General features: G+C 42.3%; 1 protein-coding gene across 3 annotated transcripts in view; it reads left to right on the top strand.

The window, feature by feature from the left end:
- NCBP3 (nuclear cap binding subunit 3) overlaps nucleotides 1-23,548 on the top strand; it is a 43,412-nt gene that overhangs the window by 6,068 nt on the left and 13,796 nt on the right. For all 3 annotated transcript variants that reach the window (XR_008621561.2, XR_008621560.2, XM_008962590.4), the window contains exons 3-11: nucleotides 35-140; nucleotides 10,046-10,171; nucleotides 13,191-13,319; nucleotides 13,565-13,641; nucleotides 14,363-14,471; nucleotides 17,434-17,533; nucleotides 18,134-18,237; nucleotides 20,912-21,221; nucleotides 23,232-23,386. Coding sequence is in view for 1 of the 3 variants with exons in the window: in XM_008962590.4 (XP_008960838.1) it covers nucleotides 35-140; nucleotides 10,046-10,171; nucleotides 13,191-13,319; nucleotides 13,565-13,641; nucleotides 14,363-14,471; nucleotides 17,434-17,533; nucleotides 18,134-18,237; nucleotides 20,912-21,221; nucleotides 23,232-23,386 (1,216 nt within the window). In the remaining 2 variants the exon portion in view is untranslated. The remainder of the gene's footprint in view (nucleotides 1-34; nucleotides 141-10,045; nucleotides 10,172-13,190; nucleotides 13,320-13,564; nucleotides 13,642-14,362; nucleotides 14,472-17,433; nucleotides 17,534-18,133; nucleotides 18,238-20,911; nucleotides 21,222-23,231; nucleotides 23,387-23,548) is intronic.

Below are 23,548 nucleotides of genomic sequence, written 5' to 3'. Positions count from 1 at the left end.
ATTTTACTACTTTCACTTTTTCTGTACTTTCTAGGAAGCAATTGAAAAGAAAGAGCAGCGAGCCAAGCGCTTCCATTTTCGATCGGAAGTAAATCTTGCCCAAAGAAATGTAGCCTTGGACCGAGACATGATGAAGAAAGGTACAGGGTGTTTTGTGGGAAATTTGTCCACATTTCCCCAGAAATGTGGTGATGGACTTTTCCCTGCCATCACCTCATGCTTCTGGCCTTGCCTTGCGTGTCCACTCCTTATCCAAGCACTCTTGTGAGAAGGGACCTGTGAAGTCTCCATTTCTGAGGTCACCTGTTTAAAGTTCAGATGCTGTCAGCTGGCTCAGATGTTAGAGCTGGGAAATAAGTGATTGTCTTTTCTGAGGAGGCCCAGAAAAAGTTACCAGTTAGTGACAGAGCTGAGATTCGAACCTATGCTTCTAAGGACCCTTACTCATTTTCTGCTTTTATCGTAGAGGTGTTAACTTTTCTTTGCCTTTAAATGTAGTGAAAGTGTATCATAGTGAGACCTTCTTTTCGGGGAGTTAGAGCAATTTTGAGATTGGTGGGGAAAAGCCATTAACACTTTTGTTGATAATCTGAATCTATTGGCCAGGTGTGGTGGCTCATGCCTGTAATCCCAGCACTTTGGGAGGCCAAGGCAGGTGGATCACTTGAGGTCAGGAGTTTGAGACCAACCTGGCCAACATGGTGAAACCCCGTCTCTACTAAAACTACAAAAATCAGCTGGGAGTGATGGCTGGCGCCTGTAATCTCAGCTACTCGGGAGGCTGAGGCGTGAGAATCGCTTGAACCTGGGAGGCAGAGGTTGCCGTGATCCGAGATTGCACCACTGCACTCCAGCCTGGGCGACAGAGCGAGACTCTGTCTTAAAAAAAAAAAATTCTGAATCTATTGATAATCTGAATATCTGACATATGTAAACCACTCAGTAACATCCTGTTGTCAGAGAAAGCTAAACTAATCCTGCCCTGAGTTTTAAGCCTGCGCTTACAGTTGGACTTGTGATTTGATTTGATCTTTGTGTTTTTTTGGGGTATTTTGCTCCCTAGAACTCACCCCGAATTATTGTATATAGTAATCTGCCGCAGTTTTCTAAAGCAATTTATAAATAAAAGGAAAAATTACTACTTTTTTAGTGAGTCTATGTTCTTATTTATTATTCTACTATAATATAAATCCATGAATGCAGAAGGCTTCCCTCTGTGTTATTTGCAAATTTGGGTGTTCATAAAGGGTTTAGTAGGCAGCCTTCTGAATGCATGTTAAAGGCCTGTGCTGTATTGTATGAGCTTCTCTAGCCTTGTTTGGTTGATAAAAGCAAAAACTCTGTAAATATATTGAATGAATGAAAGAATAGCTGCTATTTGTTGTGAACTTGCTTTTTTACCAGACTCTGTTAAGCACATTACATATTTCTTTCTTTTTTGTTGCTCACAACAACTGTATGAGGAATATATTTTTATCCCTATTTTATAAAGAGGAAGCAGGCTCAAAGAAGTTTAATAAATTGCCTAGGGTCATGTAGCTAGTAAAGGTGGAGTCAGGATTCACACCCAGTTTCTTTGACTCTAGAGCCTTGCCCTTAACTCCTTTGCTCTGTTGCTGTGTAATGTAGGATGTGGTGCTATCGACTGATATTGCGTCCCTCCTCAGTCAGTCCTAATGGGCCCAGCAGTGTGGATGCAGAGCTGAACTCTGGAAGCTGCTTCACTCTTTATCCTGCATGACCAGTTCAAGTCAGAAACACACCCTTGCTTCCCTCATGGGCGGGGTTTCTGTTTGAGGAGAAGTCCTGTGAAGGCCAGGTGTGGCTTGACCTTCATGTGCCTGCACAGCCGGGCGCAAGCATCCCTGTGAGTCTCTCTCACAACTCTACCGCGAGGGCGTCATAGCTTTATCACACCTGTCGACCTCTGGTCCCGAGAGCATTCCTTGAGGCGGCTTGCCTCTGATACGGCTCATGCCTTTCATTCTGTGCATTTGCCCTTCCTTGTCCCATGCTTTATCTCTGGTCAGGTGTCACTTCCCCCGTGGAGCATCTCTGCTCACCCACTTGAAGTGTTTTCTCACGTCTGTTGGAGCTCTTTAGGGGGCAAAAGCCTCGTAGAATCTAGTCTCAGTTCCTTTGTGACTGAGGACAAGTTCTTGAGCCTTGTTAGTTTCAGTCTCCTTGTCTGTAAAATGGAAATATGATACTTACCTTAATAGGATCACTTTTGGGGTTAACTTTTAATTTAAAAATTTTTTTTTTTTACGTACAACTCCAGTCTCACGGTTCTAAAGATATTCCTAAAAAAGGCAGTAAGGTCGGCCGTGGGATGTCAGCTGGGGAAGCTTGCTTATTTCAGTCGATTCTTTGTCCAGGAGGCAGCATGGCCTAGGATAGTGTTCCTGAGCCCTGGGGAACCCTGCTGCCCATCTCAGACCACTTTATATTAGTTGGAGTTGGATAGGTCCCAGGGATAGTTACTGGTTTTCTTTTTTTTTTTTGAGACAGAGTCTTGCTCTGTCACCCAGGCTGGAGTGCAGTGGCGCAATCTCGGCTCACTGCAACCTCCACTTCCTGGGTTCAAGCGATTCTTCTGCCCCAGCCTCCCGAGTAGCTGGGACTACAGGTGCATGCCACCACACCCAGCTAATTTTTTGTATTTTTTAGTAGAGACAGGGTTTCAAGCTCCTGACCTCCTGACCTCGTGATCCACCCACCTTGGCCTCCCAAAGTGTTGGGATTACGGGTGTGAGCCACTGCCCAGCATTTTTTTTTTCCTCTCTTTCTGTAGCCCAGGCTGGAGTGCAGTGGCGTGATCTCGGCTCACTGCAACCTCTGCCGCCCGGGTTCAAGCGATTCTCCTGCTTCAGCCTCCTGAGTAGCTAGGATTACAGGCACCTGCCACCATGCCCAGCTAATTTTTGTAGTTTTAGTAGAGATGGGGTTTCACCATCTTGGCCAGGCTGGTCTTGAACTCCTGACCTTGTGATCCACCCGCCTCGGCCTCCCAAAGTGCTGGGATTACAGGCGTGAGCCACTGCGCCCGGCCAATGACAGGAATTCTTATAGGGCTGCTGGGAGACTCTAACAAAATGTTACAGTCCGTAGAGTGGCGCTTGGCACATGGCAGGTGCCCAGTTAATGTGGCTTATTATCATCATCTGGTATTCTCCATCTTCCCAGCCGTCATTTAAGTGACCTAGCTTCTTGGGCAAGTGAGGAAATTGGAATAACCATGTTGACTCCTGCATCCACACTAGGCGTCAAGTTCAAGTTATTTGTTATTAATACCAACAACAATAATAAAAGATAACCTGTGTTAAGTGCTTACTATGTGCCAGTCGCTCTGCTGTGTCATTAACTTATCCTTTCAACAGCCCTGTGAGGAGAAGGTGTTGATTATTTCCATTTCACTGGGGAGAAAATGAAGGTGCTGAGAGGTTGGGAAACTTGCTCATAGTCCCACAGCTATGTAAGTAGCAAGGCTGAGGTTCAAAGACTGATCTGACTGAAACGTGTGTTCCTAACTGCTCTGCCAGCATTCAGACAGTTTGGGCTGTGGCACACTGGACTGTCCTGCATCAAGAGTGACTCGCTACATTTGAACGATTCAGTGTCAAAAAGGTTCAGTCTCTTTATGCCCAAGATTCAAACTTTCATGGTTGGAAGAGACCTCAGAGGTCATCTAGGTTAACCTTGTGCCCAACCCTGCAGGCCTTTTGGCAAACTTCCTACTGGTCTTTTGGTGGCTGCCTGAATGTTTCTTAAGTGACAGTGTGAGAACTATTTATGAGACAGGCAACTTTATTTTTGGGTACTTACTTGTGTTGAGCATTGCCTTCTAGTAATTTGTGTCCGTCAGTTACTGTGTGACTGTGAAGTCCCTTCATACAGTAGCCCTTCGGGTGCTGGAAGCACAGGCTTGCTGCCCATTCGCTCAGCTTTGCTTCATGTGTCGCGACTTTCTGGTCTCCCTTCTCTAAACACTTTGCTGTTTCTGAATGTTCTTCCTGAGGTGAGATATGGGTTCCAGTTATGGTTGGATTCACAGAGAGAACGGCAGGACTGTTCCTCACCGTTGTCTCTGTCTCAGCCATTTCAGTGTTGCACTCATCCTATATGCAGCCAAAGCACTTAGGTCTTTTCCCCAGGAATTGTGCCCATCAGAACAGTCTTTCGCATCATGTACTTGAGGCACTTTTTTTAAAAAATTACTTTTAAATGTAGTCCTATTAAATTACATCTTGTTGATTTCAAACCTCTGCTTTCAGTCTGCTGAGTGCATTTTCATCGTAACTCTACCTTTCAGCTCCTAGCTCTACTCCTCAGCTTCTTGCTCTCCATTGTGTACACGTGGCTTCTGTTTCTTCATCCAGTGGTTGGTGAAGGGTGGGCAGTGTTTTCCAGTATCATAAGTCTTATTCTATTACCATAAGGCCCACAGTTCCTTTTACTGTCATGAGGAACTGGATTACGTGGCTTAATGAACTTGAAATAGAGCACCGTCTATGTATTCTCTGAATTTCTTGATCTGGTAATCCTATCAAAAAAGAAATGAGGTTAGTGTGGCTTTCTTCTTCTTTTTTTTGTTTCATCCACAGTCTTGGAGCTTGCTTCTTATGGAACTGTTGTCATTTCCTGTGGGAAAGATTTGGTTATTTATTTATTTATTTTTTAGAGATGGGGGTCTCACTGTGTTGCCCAGTGTGGTCTTGAACTTCTGGATTCAAGTGATCCTCCCACCTTAGCTTCCCAAAGTACTGGGATTACAGGCATGAGCCACAACGCCTGGCTAATTTTGTATTTTTAGTAGAGATGAGGTTTCTCCATGTTGGTCAGGCTGGTCTTGAACTCCCAACCTCAGGTGATCTGCCCGCCTCGGCCTTCCAAAGTGTTGGGATTACAGGCGTGAGCCACCGCGCCCAGCCTGCTGTCAGCATTTTTGATGAGCCTGTTCACTCTGGACTCTAATCTTTTCTTCATTAGCTCTTTTACAAACAGTTCATGCTCACCAAAGAAAATTTGTAACATAGAACAGGAAGAAAAGTTGCCCACGGTCTACCATCCAAACCCCGTCATTGTCAACAGTCTGTGTGTTTCCTTCTAATCTCTTATGGCAGTGAACTTTTGTTTTTCTCCTTTGTAGTCACACTGCTTTTTTCCATTCCCTGGACAGTCTATGGTCAGCATTTCCATGTTACTGTGTAGCCTGGCATTAGTCGTTCAGATTTGTGCCATTCTCATTGTAATCCATCTCTCTCCTACATGTGTGCCTTGGCCAGTTGTGCTCACCTAAAATTCGCTACCTTCTCTTTTCTAGGGAACCCCAGGAAATCCTTATTAGTGACCGGCAGTGCAATAGTGAACAGAGGCCTAAACGCGGATAAGGTTTATTGAGTCCAAGGGCCTTCTCGGTTCTTGGAATTAAAAGCCATGACTTTGGAAAAGAAACAGCCTAAGGGAAGTAAAGAGATGGTTTCCTAGAATGCAGCAGAAAGCAAGGAGAGTACTGAGTGATAGTAGAGGGAACAGACTGAGGATTAGGGAGAAAACATTAGGGAGACTTATTGATCTGACAAAAAATTTAATTTTAAATGAGACTAGCATAGAAAACAAAGACCAAAAAATGACAAAAATAATTATCAAGAGCATCATAACATTGTTCTAACATTACAACATTAAAAAAACCTATAGGTGAAGAAATACCTTAAAAGCAAACAGGAAAGAGTGTAAGGAACAAAATTTCTGGCCTCAGATGTCTTTTTTTTTTTTTTTTAAATAGAGAAGGTCTCACTGTGTCGCCCAGGCTGGTCTCAAACTCTTGGGCTCAAGCAATCCTCTCATCTCGGCCTCCCAGGGTGCTGGGATTACGGGCATGAGCCACTGCACCCAGCCTCACATGTCTATTTTAATTTAGGGAAAGTCGTACACATCAAAACTTGGGCAATGGATAATCCTGTTCAAAAGAAGCAGGTAAAGATACAAAGAACAAAAAAAGAGAGAGATGCAGGCGCTGGGTGCAGTGGTGCACACCTGTAATCCAACACTTTGGGAGACCAAGACAGACAGATCACTTGAGGTCAGGAATTCAAGACCAGCCTGGGCAACATGGTAAAACCCCATCTCTGCAAAAAATAAAAAAAGTTAGCTGAACATGGTGGTTTTTTCTTTTGAAACAAAGTCTTACTCTGTTGCCCAGGCTGGAGTGCAGTTGTGCGATCATGGCTCATTGCAGCCTCAACCTCCGGGGCTCAGGCGATCATACCACCTCAGCCTCCTGAGTACCTGGGAGTATAGCTGTACACCACCACACTCAGCTAATTTTTAAAATTTTTTGTAGAGATGGGGTCTCCCTGTGTTACCCAGGCTGGCCTCTCGAACTCCTGGACTCAAGCAGTCCTCCCACCTCAGCCTCCCAAAGTGCTGGGATTACACGCATGAGCCACCATGCCCACCTGGATTCATAAATCTTCATGGTGTCTTTATCTTTTTAAATCTGGGATGTCAGGAAAGCACTCAACTGAATTAGTCTGGCCACACTCACATGGGCTCATGTTAAACCCATCTCTTAACTCTTTGAGATTTAAAATTATTATGTGTTTAAAATTATTAAACACATTTTTTTGTTTGTAAAATTTTTTTGTTTTAAATAGAAGTAATAGCATATATCTGCAGAAGAAGGATGGGCTAAAAAATTTTTAAATTTTGTTAATAGCATGTAAAAACATGCTTGGTAGTAATAGACATTAAATCCTTTTTTTATTTTTATTTTTTATTTTATTTTATTTTTTTTTGAGATGGCGTCTCGCTCTGTCACCCAGGCTGGAGTGCAGTCGTGCGATCTCGGCTCACTGCAACCTCCGCCTCCCGGGTTCAAGTGATTCTCCTGCCTCAGCCTCCCGAGTAGCTGGGACTACAGGTGCCTGCCACCACACCTGGCTAATTTTTTTGTATTTTTAGTAGAGACGGGGTTTCACCGTGTTAGCCAGGATGGTCTCGATCTGACCTTGTGATCCGCCCACCTTGGCCTCCCAAAGTGCTGGGATTACAGGCATGAGCCACCGCACCTGGCCATTAAATTCTTTTTTACATTATTATTTTATTTATTTTAATTTTTGTGGGTACATAGTAGGTGGGTATATTTATGGGGTACATGAGATGTTTTGATACAGGCATGTGACATGAAATAAGCGCATCATGGAGAATGGGGTATCCATCCTCTTTTTTTTTTTTTTTTTGCGGCGGAGTCTTGCCCTGTCGCCCAGGCTGCAGTGCAATGGCACAATCTCGGCTCTGCCTCCCAGGTTCGAGTGATTATCCTGCCTCAGCCTCCCAAGTAGCTGGGATTACAGGCACATGCCACCACACATGGCTAATTTTTGTATTTTTAGTAGAGACAGGGTTTCATCATGTTGGCCAGGCTGGTCTCGAACTCCTGACATCAAGTGATCCACCCGCCTTGGCCTCCCAAAATGCTGGGATTACAGGTGTAAGCCACTGTGCCCAGCCCCCTCAAGCTTTTATTGAGTTACAAACAATCCAATTACACTCTTTATGTTATTTTAAAATTTACAATTAAATTATTATTGACTGTAGTCACCCTACTGTGCTGTTAAACAGTAGATCTTATTCTTTCTATTTTCTTATGGACCCATGAACCACCCCCTTGACAGAATTGCTTCAGAGAAGGAAGGGAAAGAAGGGATGTGGAGAGGCACTGTGGGCCCCAGTTTCATATGTAATGTTTTGTGTGCCTGAGATCTTATAACGAATTAAGCATAAAGGTAGGTAGTAGATATATAGATATTTTAAATTTACTTTTTCTTTCCTTTTTTTTTTTGAGACAGAGTCTTGCTCCGTCGCTAGGCTGGAGTGCAGTGGTGCGATTTTGGCTCACTGCAAGCTCCGCCTCCCGGGTTCACGCCATTCTCCTGCCTCAGCCTCCCAAGTAGCTGGGACTACAGGCACCCGCCACCACACCCAGCTAATTTTCTTGTATTTTTAGTAGAGACGGGGTTTCACCATGTTGGCCAGATGGTCTCGACCTCTTGACCTCGTGATCTGCCTGCCTCTGCCTCCCAAAGTGCTGGGATTACAGGCTTGAGCGACCGCGCCTGACCTTAAGTTTATTTATTGATACATTTACAAATTTTGCAATTAAGATTAAAGGAGATAATGTACTTAAAATATGTAGTAAAAAAAGCCGGGTGTGGTGGCTCATGCCTGTAATCCCCGCACTTTGGGAGGCCGAGGCAGGCGGATCACCTGAGGTCGGGAGTTCGAGACCAGCCTGACCACCATGGAGAAACGTCGTCTCTACTAAAAATACAAAATTAGCATGGTGTGGTGGCGCATGCCTGTAATCCCAGCTACTTGGGAGGCTTAGACGGGAGAATAGCTTGAACCTGGGAGGCGGAGGTTGCAGTGAGCCGAGATTGCACCATTGCATTCCAGCCTGGGCAACAAGAGTGAAACTCCATCTCAAAAAAAAAGAAAAAAAAAAAGGTAGTTTAAAAAAGTACGCAATTGGCTGGGCGCCATGGCTCACACCTGTAATCCCAGCACTTTAGGAGGCCAAGGCGGGTGGATCACGAGGGCAAGGGATGGAGACCATGCTGACCAACATGGTGAAACCCCATCTCTTAAAAATACAAAATTAGCCGGGTGTGGTGATGTGCTCCTATAGTCCCAGCTACTGGGGAGGCTGAGGCAGGAGAATGGCTTGAACCCAGAAGGCAGAGGTTGCAGTGAGCCGAGATCGTGCCACTGCACTCCAGCCTGGCGACAGAGCGAGACTCCATCTCAAAAAATAAAAAGTATGCAGTCCTGATAAGGCTAAGTTTCTTTTTTGACCATAGCCTTCAACCTTTCTGCCTCCTCAGAAGTAACAGCAGTTATCAGTGTGACTCATATTGGCCTTTTCTGAGTGTCTGTGTACATAAATATATACCCTTAGTAAATGTATGGTATTGTTTAATGTCATCACCTTGCATGTAATTTTTTACAACTTGTTTTTTCACTCTGTGATATATCTTAGAATCTTTCTGTGGTATATAATTATCTCATTTTTTACCACATAATATTTTATAATGTGGATAAAGCATAATTTATTACCCTGGTAACTACTGGGTTATTAGAAATAGTGCCTTAGCAAACATCTTCGTATGAGCTACTTTGTGAACCCGCATGTATGTGTTTGTTTAGGGTCAATACTGAGGACTAGAATTCCTAGATCCGTAGGGCACGTGCAAAATTACGTTTTTTATAGACCCTTCCATTTGCCCTTTGGAGTGACGATGCCCACCAGCCGGGGAAGTAAGTCTTTCCCCTACTTACTGCCAACATTTCACACTAAAAGATGTAAGATATCTCGATTCAAGTACCAGAGACGCAGGAAAAATAAGATGTAAAATCTGGTCCGTGAAAACTGGTATCTTCTTGTTTTCATGTGCATGTTAATGATTGGTAGTGAGGTCAACCCATCTCCTCATATATTTATTGGCCTTTTGTATTTCCTTTTATGTAAATTGCTTACTCATGTCCTTTGCGCATTTTTATTTTGGGTTGTCTTTTTCTTCTTAATTGACTTGTAGGATCTCTTTAGTTTCATGCTTTGACATAGTCACGGGCAGCATCTCTTCTCTTTCAGAATTGTCTCCACTACTGCGCGTTTCTCTTTAACATACATTTAAAAATTTTAGAATCAGCTGGTTAACTTCAACAAATACTCCTGTTGAGCTTGATAGTGCTCTGATTGCTACAGATTAATGTGGGGAGAGGTATCGTGTATTTTATCAACACCCTTTGTTTAATCTTTCTGAGCCTGATAGGCCTGTTCTGAATTAATGCTGTCGTTGAGTGATAAAAATTAAGATAGTTTACCTTACTGTTATGTCTCGTGCTCTTTTGAAATAATTATAGTTTCTCTCAGCATGTTTCTTTCTAAACTCGTGTTGTCTGAACTATTAGGAAGGAGTGTGGATGGGATGTGCAGTTGCGGACAGGAAAATTCTATCATCTTTTCTGTGTCTTGTCTTTCTAGCAATCCCCAAGGTGAGACTGGAGACAATCTATATTTGCGGAGTAGATGAGATGAGCACCCAAGATGTCTTTTCCTATTTTAAAGAATATCCTCCAGCTCACATCGAATGGTTGGATGATACCTCCTGTAAGTACACCCGAGTTTCCTGTGAATATGCTTTCGTTGATGATTTTTCAAGAGTTCTTGCCGTCAGAGATGGTGAATGGTTCTGGCCCATACTACTTGTTTATGCCTAACTTCTGCTGTTAGTCCAGGAGAGAAAAAATTGTCGAGCAGTGAAACGCAGCATGCCCTTGCCAGTCTGCCAGCTCATACCCCATAGTGTCCCACGTCAGCTGAGAGGTGGTGGCCAGGGCTCTAGGAGGTGGGTTACTGGCCTCTGAATCTGCCGTACTTGATTGAGGCCTCTTTAACACTCACCTTTTCCCAACAAAGGAGAGGATCCAACTGCGTAGACTTGGGGCTGCATTTTCAGAGCCTTGGACTTTGTCATTACTGCCTTCTGTACTGTTACTCAGAAGGCTGACTCTGCCTGTGTCTCTGACCTAGAGATAGACCAGAATAGACACTGGACAGAGTGTCATTCTGAATAGACAGAATGACCTAGAGCTAAACCCTCTACTAGACCTCTCATTTCTGCTTGCCTTGAACTGTGTGTTCTAGAATGTCACCTGCTTGTCCTGACCCATGAGCTTTCCAACTTGTGGGCCAACTGTAATTTTTAACTTGCCTGCTTACTGTAAGTCTGGCCTGACCTCTTGTTACTGCTTTGCTGGCTTCTTGTCTTGACTTACTTCTAGTCTGGCTTTACTTGCTGCCAGCTGGCTGACCCGCTGGGTAGCACCCTAGATGGCAGCCGGTTTTCTTAGCTGCTCTCGTAGGAAGATGTTTTCATTGAAAGACAAACATGACTGAGTGAAACATTTTTCTCCTGTTTTCTTTCTGTTTAACTTACACTATCCAAATCGGGACTTGGCAGACCTTTTTCTGTAAAGGGCTGGGATGCAGATACTTGAGGCTTTGTAGGCTTAACGGTCTCTGTCACATCTGCTCAGCTCTGCTGTGGTAGCATGAAAGCAACTATAAATAATACATAAACTATGAGTCTGGCTGTTTTCCAGTAGAACTTTATTTACAAAAACAGGCGGTAGGCCAGGCACGGTGGCTCACGCCTGTAATCCCAGCACTTTGGGAGGCCAGGGCGGGAGGATCACTTGAGATCAGGAGTTCAAGACCAGCCTGGCCAACGTGGCAAAACCCCGTCTCTACTAAAAATACAAAAATTAGCCTCATGTGGCGATGCACACCTGTAATCCCAGCTATTCAGGAGGCTGAGGCAGGAGAATTGCTTGAATCTGGGAGGCAGAGGCAGCAGTGAGCCAAGATAGTGCCACTATACTCCAGCCTGGGCAACAGAGTGAGACTCCATCTCAAAAAGAAAGAAAAAACAAAAACAAAAGCAGGTGGTAGATGTGTGTAGTTTATTGTACGTTAATTAAACCTAAATAAAGCTGGTACAAATGTAAATAAACAACAGGTGGCGGGCTAGATTTTGCTTGAGGGTTATAGTTTACTATCCCTGATTTAAGTCATTAAAACTGTGACTAAGGTATATTAGAATTGGAGGGACTCTCAGAATTACATAGTTCACCTACCTTGTATTATTTATCAGAACCTGAGAAACAGAGGAAGGAACATATTTGCCTCAGGCCACATGGCACATTAGTAACAGAAGTGAGAGCCTCAGAGCTTCATTTCCCAAACTGAGATATAGGGGACACGTAGTTTTGAGAAATACTCTTTTAAGTTTATTTTCTGTAAGATTTCTCAAAGGTCTTTTCTTGCTAAATTATCTTCCTTAAAGAGGCACATTAAATTAGTTGCTACAAAGCCAACTGGCTGTCATGCCTCCGTTCTACATATCCCAGGGATACCTTCATCATCCACGTTTTCCAATGGGAATGATGAAGGGGGAATTCGTTTAGCATGTCCTGACAAGGAGCAGCAAAGGGCTTCCCTGTAGGGGGCGGTAGTGTAAAGGATAATCCAAACTTACTTGACAGTTATCAAGAACTGCTAATACTTACATATTGAGTGTTTAACTACCTGTGTTCTGTTCCAAGTAGTTTTAATATACACAACTCTTTTTCATGGAATACTTAAGTTATTTTGTGGAACCCAGTTTGGAAACGCAGCTCTAGGCTAATTTCATCAGAGAGATTTTACTACCCTTTTCTTTCTTTTCCCTCCCCTTCCCTTCCATCTTTTCCCTTCCCCCTTCCCCTTTCCCCCTTCCCTTCCCCCTTCCCTTTTCCTTTCCGTTCTGTTCCATTCTGTTCCATTCCTTTTGTTTTTTCTTGACAGAGTCTCGCTCTGTCGCCCAGGCTGGAGTGCAGTGTGGCATCATCTCGGCTCACTGCAAGCTCTGCCTCCCAGGTTCACGCCATTCTGCCTCAGCCTCCGGAGTAGCTGGGACCACAGGTGCCCGCCACCACGCGCGGCTAATTTTTTGTATTTTTAGTAGAGACGGGGTTTCACCGTGTTAGCCAGGATGGTCTCGATCTCCTGACCTCGTGATCCGCCTGGCTCGGCCTCCCAAAGTGCTTTCTCTCTCTCTCTTTTTCTTTCTTTCATCTCTCTCTCTCCTTCCTTCCTTCCTTCTCTTTCTGTCTCTCTTTCTCTTTCTTTCTGTCTTTCTTTTTTATTTATTTTTAACTTTTCATTTCTTTTGAGACAAAGTCTCACCCTGTTACCCAGGCTGGAGTGCAGTGGTGTGACCTTGGCATACTGCAGCCTCAATATCCTAGGCTCAATCCATTCTCCCGCCTCGGCCTCCCAAGTAGCTGGGACTACCGGCTCATGCCACCATGACTTTTGTATTTTTTTGTAGAGACAGGGTGTCACTATGTTGCCCAGGATGATCTCACTCCAAGCGAGTCTCCTGCCTTGGCCTCCCAAAGTACTGGGGTTATAGGCGTGAGTCACGATGCCTGGCCTATATTTCTCTTCATTAGTTGGTTTGTATATTTACTGATGATAATCTGTTGCTAGATGAGGCTGTAGTGATGAATGCGATGCAGAATCTGCTGTCAAGAAGCTTGCCATTTCCATGCTGTGTAATGTCTTATTTTACATTTTATTTTAGGTAATGTAGTTTGGCTGGATGAAATGACAGCCACACGAGCACTTATCAATATGAGCTCCCTGCCTGCACAGGATAAGATCAGAAGCAGGGATGCCAGTGAGGACAAGTCAGCTGAGAAAAGGAAAAAAGGTAACTGAACACAAAGGAGGGAACTGGGGTCTGAAAGTCCTCTTCTTTACACAGTCCTGTTTCTGAGCAGAGCTCTATATAGCATCTCATCACCAAGTGTTTCTGAACTAATCTATGATGCTTGAGATCATCAGGAAATAGGAGAAAATACTGGACTTTTAAAATTATATGAGATAGTTCATCTTGTATCTCATTATATGAAATATTTTATCTTGTTTCATCTTGTCCTTCACATTCCGTTTTAGACAAGCAGGAAGACAGTTCAGATGATGATGAAGCTGAAGAAGGAGAGGTTGAAGATGAGAACTCAAGTGATGTAGAGGTTAGTAATAGGGGAAAGATAGATGTAAAGTTATTGTAAAAAATTGCTCACTGTCTTTTTAACTTAAGCCTTAAAGACTTAGTTAAGTTGTGTTTTTTCTCTAGCTTTCACCATTAGACCTTCTGAGGGTGCACCAGGCTCTTGTCCTTTAAGTTAGTGTGGATATAGCGATTCACCTTGAAATCTTAGAATAGTGCTCATGCTTCTACAAAAAAAGAAAATAGTTTTATTGAGAAATACTTTGAAGTGTTATCTAATTAGTAAAATGAAGAAACAGCAAGTAATGGCATACTTCCTAATGGATTATGTACTGTTGTTAAAAATATTAACATGCATTCATTTAAAAAATATTTACTGAGTACCTATTATATACCATATTCTAAGTGCTAGGGTTATAGCTTCAAGCAAAACAAAGTCCTGGCCCTCTCGGAGCCTGCATTCTAGTGGGGAGTGCAGAGGATACACTGATGCACAGATACCTCATACTGTGTCAGGTGGCAATGAGTGTTGTGAAAAGAGTAGGGGATAGAGAATGATGGAGACTGTTCTTTTAGACAAGGTGGGCAGGGGAAGTCTCTGAGTTAGAAATTCTACAGCGGAACTAGTGCTATAATGCTTGTAAGTATTAAAGGTAGAATGCTTTTCTTAATGGTAGCTTTACTACTGAAGAAATATCAAAAGGACTTTAATTTTTATATTAAAAATACTCTTCTTTCTTAAGTTGGATACGTTGTCTCAGGTAGAAGAGGAGTCTTTGTTAAGAAACGATCTTCGTCCAGCTAACAAACTTGCTAAAGGAAATAGGTTATTCATGAGATTTGCTACAAAAGGTAAATGTAATATTTGGTATTGTTTTATATTTTCAATCAAAATGATTTATTATGGAGTGACATCCTTCTTTTTTGAATAGAAGTTAGATCAAGTAATCTCAAAGTTCCCTTCAAACTATAATATTCTGCGCTTATGAAATAATTGCTTGACACCTGAGTTGGAGTTTCTGACTTTAAAAGTGAATATTAACTATTTGTATGTTTCTGTGACTTCTGGCTAAAGTTATTTTCTGTTGAAACTGGTTTGCCTCATATATTTTCAGCCAGTTACCATCTGAATTATGAAAACTTTCAAATGAAACTTTATTTATTACAGCAACGTCCTCCTGAACATTGCCAGTGTACCATTCGGTTCTAATTCCCTTCTCATAAGATTGTTTACACACGGTGACTTTTGGTGGGCATTTAAAAATGTGTGTGTATGTGTATATATGTATGTGTATGTATGTGTATATATGTATATGTATGTATGTATCGCTTGTATGTGTGTATGCATGTGTATGTATGTATATGTATGTATGTGTATATAAGTATGTGTATGTATGTATATGTGTGTGTATGTGTGTATGTGTGTATGTATGTGTATGTATGTATGCATGTGTATGTATGTATGTGTATATAAGTATGTGTATGTATGTATATGTGTGTGTATGTGTGTGTGTGTGTATCTATGTATGTATGTGTATGTATGTATACACATATACACATATTGGTTTTTTTAATCATTTGAGAGTTAGTTGAAGATAAAAACCCATCACCCCTAAATGTATTCCAAAGAATAAGAACATTGTTTTATACATAGCACACTTAACAAAATCAAGAAATTTAACATTAATACAGTACTGTTACCTAATCCGTAGTCGATATTCAAATTTTGTCAGTTGTTCCAATAATGTCCTTTATATATTCCCCGCCCAGCCCCAGGTCTAGGATCCATCCAGGACTGAGTGTGTAAGTATGTAATGTTTCCTTAGTCCCCCTTAAGCTGAAACTACTTCTATCCTCCCATGTTTTCCAAGAATATAGGTTTACTATTTTATACAATGTCCCTCAGTTTGGGTTTGTCTGATGATTCCTCCTGATCGAATTTGGGTTGTGCATTTGAGACAGGCGTGCCACAGAAGCGATGTCATATCATTTCCAGAGCATCATGTCAGGAGGCCCTGGATACTTACTCGTCCCAGTCCTAGGGACGTTCACTTTATTCACTTGGTTAAGGTAATCATCACTAGGTTTTTCCGCTGTAAAGTTGCTATTCTTCCATTTGTAATTTAAAAATTGGTGGGCTGGCTGGTTACAGTGGCTCGTGCCTGTAATTGCAACACTTTGGGATGCTGAGGCAGAAGGATCACTTGAACCCAGGAGTTCGAGACCAGGCTAGGCAACATAGGAAGACCTCATCCCTATTTTAAAAAATAAAATGATTAAAATAAAAAATTGGTGGGCAGATACTTTGAGATCACGTAAATAGCCTCTTGCTCATCAGAGCTTCATGCAGTAGGTTTAGTATCTGTTGATGCCTTTCTGACTATATCATTTCTTTACTAGTAGACAGGTGCTCTAAGGAAGAGCCTTCTGTTTTTACCTGTTTGTTTATTTACATCAGTTTAGAATCATGGATTCTTTATTCAGTGGGTTATCATCCATGGATATCAGTATTTTATTTTATTTATTTTTTTGTTTGTTTTGAGACGGAGTGTTGCTCTGTCACCAGGCTGGAGTGCAGTGGCGCGATCTTGGCTCACTGTAACCTCTGCCTCCCTGCAACCTCTGCCTCCTGGGTTCAAGCAATTCTCCTGTCTCAGCTTCCCTAGTAGCTGGGACTACAGGTGCATGCCACCATGCCCAGCTAATTTTTGTATTTTTAGTAGAGATGGGGTTCACCATGTTGGCCAGGATGGTCTCGATCTCTTGACCTTGTGATCCGCCCGCCTCAGCCTCCCAAAGTACTGGGATTACAGGCGTGAGCCATCGCGCCCAGCCTAATATCAGTATTTTAATTTACAAATTGTCTTGGATTTGGCCAGTAGAGCCCCTTCAAGCTGTTTTGACGTACTCCATGATTCTTTAAGCACTTTCTTTCTTTATGGCACAACAAAACGTCTTGCTTTTCCAGACTCATTTTGCATCTTACCTGCTCCACATCTGGAATCAGCCATTTCTCCAAGGAGCTGGTGGGCATGGTTTGAGGGGTTCGGGGGTTGGGGGCTATACATACTGGTTTGTGTTGTCACATTTACCTACAGCCCTGGATATATTTACAGTGGTGTTTGTTCTTTACAGTCAGAGTGTCCAAGAACTGTGGAAGGTCTTTGTATTACTACTTTTGACAAAAATTTATGATGACTGACCACCTTTCTTTCCTGTTAACTGACATTTCAACTTGACAAATGTGATCTTTACCACATTTACTCATTTGAGTGGCTGAGTACATTCTACATGTATAGTATTATGCTGTTTTCTTTAAGCCATTTTGAGGAGCACAATAAGCTGGAAAAATGATTTACCAAATATATGGAATTATATGTAGTCTGTTTCCTTAATCCTGATTCTGTGTTGTTGGCACGTGATCCTTCAGAAGTGAATATCATCTTTCATGGGGTGGCAAAAATGCCACTATTTTGAGAAAGTCTTTTTGATTCCTGGGTACCTGTAATGACCTAAAGCTCTTTTATGCCTTTTGGAACCTTGTATCTTGTATTGTTTATTTTTGTTTTCTCCATTAAGTCATCTGGCTCCAAACAGCAGTTTTAACCTCATTCGTCTCTGTATTTTGCTTTATCCCCTCTACACTGCATTGCTGTAGTGGGCACTCAGAGTGTGAATGTTGGTAGTGGATTTTTACTTTTTGTTGGCAAATTGCGCTGATCTGATTCCAGCTATGGAAAACATTAAAAAAAAAATTCAACATTGTCTTTACACTCACAGGAAATCCTAGGTAACTATTGTCATTAATTTTTAGATGACAAAAAGGAACTTGGAGCAGCCAGAAGAAGTCAGTATTACATGAAATATGGGAATCCAAATTATGGAGGCATGAAAGGAATTCTTAGCAATTCATGGTGAGTCCAAAACCTTCAAATGCCATAGTACTTGAGTTTTTCTTAATCCTTCAGTTGGTATTCTGTGGTGAAATGTCTAAACCCTGTGTAAACTGGAAGGAAAACAAGAGGGAAGAATTCAAGGTTCTTAGATGTGGTAAATGATGGGGAATGCTGAGTTGTAGTTACATTTAAAATATCTGTGTTAGTACCCAACATTGTGTCAATGTGTAGTTGAAATGAATTAGCGAGCCCAGACACGGTGGCTCACGCCTGTAATCCCAGCACTTTGGGAGGCCGAGGCCAGCAGATCACCTGAGGTCAGGAGTTCGAGACCAGCCTGGCCAACATGGTGAAACCCCGTCTCTACTAAAAATACAAAAATTAGCCATGCATGGTGGTGGGCGCCTGTAATCCCACCTACACGGGAGGCTGAGGCAGGGGAATTGCTTGAACCCAAGAGGCAAAGGTTGCAGTGAGCTGAGATGGTGCCATTGCACTTCAGCCTGGGAGAGAGATTGAGACTCCATCACAAAAAAAAAAGAAAAGAAAAAGAAATAGTGGATTTCAAGGTCCTTCCTATCAGTTTTTGATTGTGTGCTTGTTTTGGCATTCTTGCAGGAAGCGAAGATATCATTCCCGTCGTATTCAGCGGGACGTGATCAAGAAGAGAGCCCTGATTGGGGATGACGTTGGCTTGACGTCGTATAAACATCGACATTCTGGTAGTTGCCTGCTCAGCTCTTGGGTAGACACATGTTTGGCTCCTGAAATCATATTTTTATTCTTAATGCAATCTTTTAAGGTTCCAAACTTTATCATCCTCTCTTCCTTGCCCTCACCCTCTGCCAACATATAGGAAAGTAAGTCAAGTCACAATTAATTTTAAGTTGCCCAAAGAGGTCAAATGATTTTATAAAAGCTGTTCTATCAAAAAAGGCAAAATATGACATAGGAAAAATTACAACAGAACTTTCCTTAGGATCCTAATTTTTCTACTATTAATATCAACAGCTGCATGAAAACAATTTTTTTTTTTTTTTAAGACGGAGTCTCGCTCTGTCTCTCAGGCTGGAGTGCAATTGCTTGATCTCGGCTCACTGCAACTCTGCCTCCTGGATTCAAGCAATTCTCCTGCCTTAGCCTCCCGAGTAGCTGGGACTACAGGCATGCGCCACCATGCCCAGCTAACTTTTGTATTTTTAGTAGAGATGGGGTTTCACCATGTTGGCCAGACTGGTCTCGAACTCCTGACCTTGTGTTCCACCCACTTTGGCCTCCCAGAGTGCTGGGATTACAGGTGTGAGCTACCGCGCCTAGCCAAAAACAATTTTTGAAATTATTTTATCAGATGAACTGATTGTATTGTTCTTTTTCTGTATTAAAAATAGGCTGCTGTGTTGAGTGCTTTGTGCTTGTTGGTTTGTGCATGTGAATGCCTCAGAAGAGTGGGATATCATGACTTGGGTTTCTTTCTCCTTTTTTTGGTGCTTATTGTAAAAGAACCATTTTACTTATGTTTTATAAAGAATTGTTCTTGTTTTGAGCCTAATCTATGGAATCTTCTACATGCCTAATAGAACTAGTCAAGTCAGCATACAAAATAACATATACACACATTTATCATTGTAATGGGGACAGAAAGGGATGAAGTCTAGATGTTTTATTTAATATGTATATACAAAATTGTATATTTGAGATCTACATGTTAATAATACACATAGGATGGGAACAATGGCTCACACCTATAATCCCAGCACTTTGGGAGGCCAAGGCAGGAGGATCACTTGAAACCAGGAGTTTGAGACCAGCCTGGGCAACATAGTGAGACCTTGTCGTTACAAAAAATTAAAAAATTAGCCAGACCAGGCATGATGGCACATACCTGTGGTCCCAGCTACTTGGGAGGCTGAGATTGCCTGAGCCTGGGAGGTCAAGGCTGCAGTGAGCCAAGATTGTGCCACCGTATTCCAACCTGGGCGACAGAGCAAGACTTTGTCTCAAAATAATAGTAATAATACACATACTTTACTGTTACACAGTTACACTTTTCCAATTTGAGTTACTTTAAAATATTTTCATCATATACTTTTTATATCCATATTAAGGAAATTAAAAAGCAAATTGCCCCTATTTCTAGTACCCTGTATGATGACTGAGTTCATCTTACATTTTTCCCATTTGTTTTCATAATAAATAGTATAACTCTTGGGAACATATACTTTATATTCTACTTCTTTCGTTTATTGTATTTTTCCATTTTCATTATTCATGGTGCTTATGTTCTATAAAGTCACTGTGAACACTGAAGTAGCAAATACTGAATCGTACATAGCCTCTGGCCACATCATTTTTGTCAGTTGATCAATATGTAACCTTGTTTTACATATGTTTCTCTCTTTTTTTTTTTTTGAGACAGAGTCTTGCTCTGTTGCCCAGGCTGGAGTGCAGTGGCGCGATCTCGGCTCACTGCAACCTCCGCCTCCCGGGTTCACGCCATTCTCCTACCTCAGCCTCCCGAGTAGCTGGGACTACAAGCGCACACCACCACACCCGGCTAATTTTTGTTGTATTTTTTAGTAGAGACAGGGTATTACCATGTTAGCCAGGATGGTCTCGATTTCCTGACCTCGTGATCTGCCCACCTCGGCCTCCCAAAGTGCTGGGATTACAGGCGTGAGCCACCGCGCTGGGCCCATATGTTTCTCTTTAAGACACCTTATTTAAGACACATTGTTGATTCGTTAACATTGAGTTCACAGCCAGTAGCCCTATAACTCATGCCTGAATGCCTTACCTGATATGGTATTTTTCCACAAGGCACATCACAGCCCCCTTGCATCTAGGAACACTAGGCAGCACTTCGGCACGACACTCAGGGCCATTTTAAGCAGTGAAATCACTAGCAGCAGGGACAGAAGTGTGAAAAATGTGCCACTCGGTGGACTGAAACAGACGCTTGTTTACAGCATGAGATGAAACAGGAAGGCGGAGTGTTGCTTTGTTTGACCTCCGCTGGGAGTGTGTGTGCCTGGTGACTCAGATTTTTTTGCCACTCTGTGCGTGCCAGCAAATGACCATGGAAGCATTGCATGTGTTCATTTTGGAGTTACAAATAAATTTGGTAAATTTGCAAATAGAAAATCTGTGAATAATAAAGGTCAGTTGTATTTTAAATGACTTTATGGTGTTTGGTTAGGCTGCTACATCTTACTTTACCTAGCCATCCTCCTGTTGCAGTATCAGAGTAATGTCCATTTGGCACTATTATAGATAGTGCTCCAATAAAATGTCAGGGATGGGAACCCCACCTTTTAAAAAGGTCACCGATGTAGAGTAGAAAATCATACTTGTTAATTTTAGTGCTTTTCCTAATGTTTTCTGGTTAAATTTCTTCAGGGCTAGTGAATGTTCCCGAGGAACCCATTGAAGAGGAGGAAGAGGAGGAGGAGGAGGAAGAGGAAGAGGAAGAAGAAGCCCAGGACATGGATGCAGATGACAGAGTGGTGGTAGAGTACCACGAGGAGCTCCCGGCTCTCAAGCAGCCCCGGGAGCGGAGCGCGTCTAGACGGTCCAGTGCCAGCAGCTCAGACTCAGATGAAATGGACTATGATCTAGAACTGAAAATGATTTCCACGCCTTCACCAAAGAAAAGCATGAAAATGACTATGTATGCTGACGAAGTGGAATCTCAGTTGAAAAATATTAGGTAAAAATTTGTTTTATCAAAGCTAGCTTTTAATTTGATTTTAAATACGAATATAACTTCTTAATTCCTCCTAATTTTATAATATCTTTTATCTATTCTGATTTCAGTCCCTTGTAGGAGTTTAATAAACGCATCCAGTATTTCCTCTATACAAGCAGTGATTCTTGTTATAAAAACAAAAGACAACATAGAAAGTGAAAATCATCTGTATTCCCATTCTTTCTCAACAATAACTACTGTTAGCAATTTGGCGAATAACCTTTCAGCTATTTGTGTGTGTGTGTGTGTGTGTGTGTGTGTGTGTATGTGTGTGTATGGCACAGGGAAAAACTGTAGATATATTTGTATAAAAGTATACTTTTTATAAAGATGAGGTTATGCTATTTATAGTTTTGCATTGTGCATTTTTCACTTAATATATTGTAGACATTATTTTTTCAACTGTATATAGTCTGTTGTTTGAAAGTATCATGATTTATTTAACGAATTCCTTTTTGATGGACTTTAGGTTTCTATTTTCTTACAATTGCACTAACTCAATAAATTCCTCAAAGTCCAGTTATTACACAAAACAATATGTGTTTAAAAAGATGGTAAGTATTGCTTTATTTTTTTCCAGAAGGGTTTTTTGTGTGTTTTTATTTTTTTTTGAGACGGAGTCTCGCTCTGTCACCCAGGCTGGAGTGCAGTGGCGCGATCTCGGCTTACTGCAAACTCCGCCTCCCAGGTTCACGCCATTCTCCTGCCTCAGCCTCCCGAGTAGCTGGGACTACAGGCGCCCGCCACTACTCCTGGCTAATTTTTTGTAATTTTAGTAGAGACGGGTTTCAGCACGTTGGCCAGGATGGTCTCAATCTCCTGACCTCGTGATCCACCTGCCTCAGCCTCCCAAAGTGCTGGGATTACAGGCATGAGCCACCATGCCCGGGCTCAAAAGGGTTTTAATCCCAGAAGGGTTTTAATCACTCACATTACCACCTGTTACCTACAAGCTCAGCAGCCTTAGCTATTACCATTCTTTCTAATGTTAGCTAGTTTCATGAACAAAAAAAAAATAGTTATTTTAATGTGCATGTCTTTGATTACTACTAGGGGTGAGCAGATTCTGTGCAGGCAGAATCCACAGTTCTAAGGGTTAGAGTCTAGGGATGCTCTGTGTAACATAGTATGTTTGTGGGGAGGGGAAAAGACCATTCAAGCTGATTGTTTGTATGGCCTTGTTCACCACGTTCTTTTTTTTTTTTTTGAGACGGAGTCTCGCTCTGTCGCCCAGCCTGGAGTGCAGTGGAGCGATAACACGATCTCGGCTCACTGCAAGCTCCGCCTTCTGGGTTCACAGCATTCTCCTGCCTCAGCCTCCCGGGGAGCTGGGAGTACAGGCCACCACGCCCGGCTAATTTTTTGTATTTTTAGTAGAGACGGGGTTTCACTGTGTTAGCCAGGATGGTCTCGATCTCCTGACCGCGTGATCCGCCCGCCTCGGCTTCCCAAAGTGCTGGGATTACAGGCATGAGCCTGTTCACATTCTTATTTTTAGTTTTCAGAGAGCTTTCTGGTAGAGAATGCTGCCGGAATGGTGCTGGCACCTAGCATGGTAGCATATCTCTTTGAAAGAGAAGTCTGCCCTTTAAAGAGCGAGACTGTAGACTATACTGTGTGTTGACTACAGCCACATCACAGCATGTGTGAGTGGAAGCCCCAATCTCTTTGTAGGCCTCTACTTAATGTTTGTCCCAGAAAAGGGTGACTTTTAGTTGTATGCTGTGTAATAGCACATACACATGTGGAAACCACCTTCGAAAACCTGCTCACCAGGACCAGTCTCTTTAGAGCAGGCAGATCATGGTTTCCATAAGCAAATAATTATAAGTTTATGGATTTGTAAGTGAATGTTGGCCATGTAAGACAGGATTTCTTAAATTGTTTCCTCCAAAGTATGAGATTGTTGTTTGGGCCTTGTCTCACAGTTGAAGTTGGTTAACTGTGCCCCATCCTACCCCCTTTTTAAAGGAACTCCATGAGGGCAGATAGTGTATCTTCAAGCAATATCAAAAACCGAATTGGTAACAAATTACCACCTGAGAAATTTGCAGATGTCCGACATCTATTAGATGAGAAACGTCAGCACTCCCGTCCACGGCCACCAGTCAGCAGTACTAAATCAGGTACTGTTCCTCACTTGGATTCCTGGCTGGATTCTGAGCTCCGGAAAGCAGACTGGGGCAGAGAGAGGTTCCTGAGTAAAACATGCGATGTGTGAACTGATTTAGCTGTCCTGGTTCATCATGTCTAAATTGTGGGCTAGGTGTTGGAAATTGAGGAAATGA

This window comes from Pan paniscus, chromosome 19, assembly GCF_029289425.2.
Source record: "Pan paniscus chromosome 19, NHGRI_mPanPan1-v2.0_pri, whole genome shotgun sequence".
NCBI classification, from domain to species: domain Eukaryota; kingdom Metazoa; phylum Chordata; class Mammalia; order Primates; family Hominidae; genus Pan; species Pan paniscus.
The sequence above is the reverse complement of the archived record's forward strand: the minus strand, read 5'-3'. Positions and strand labels throughout refer to the sequence as shown.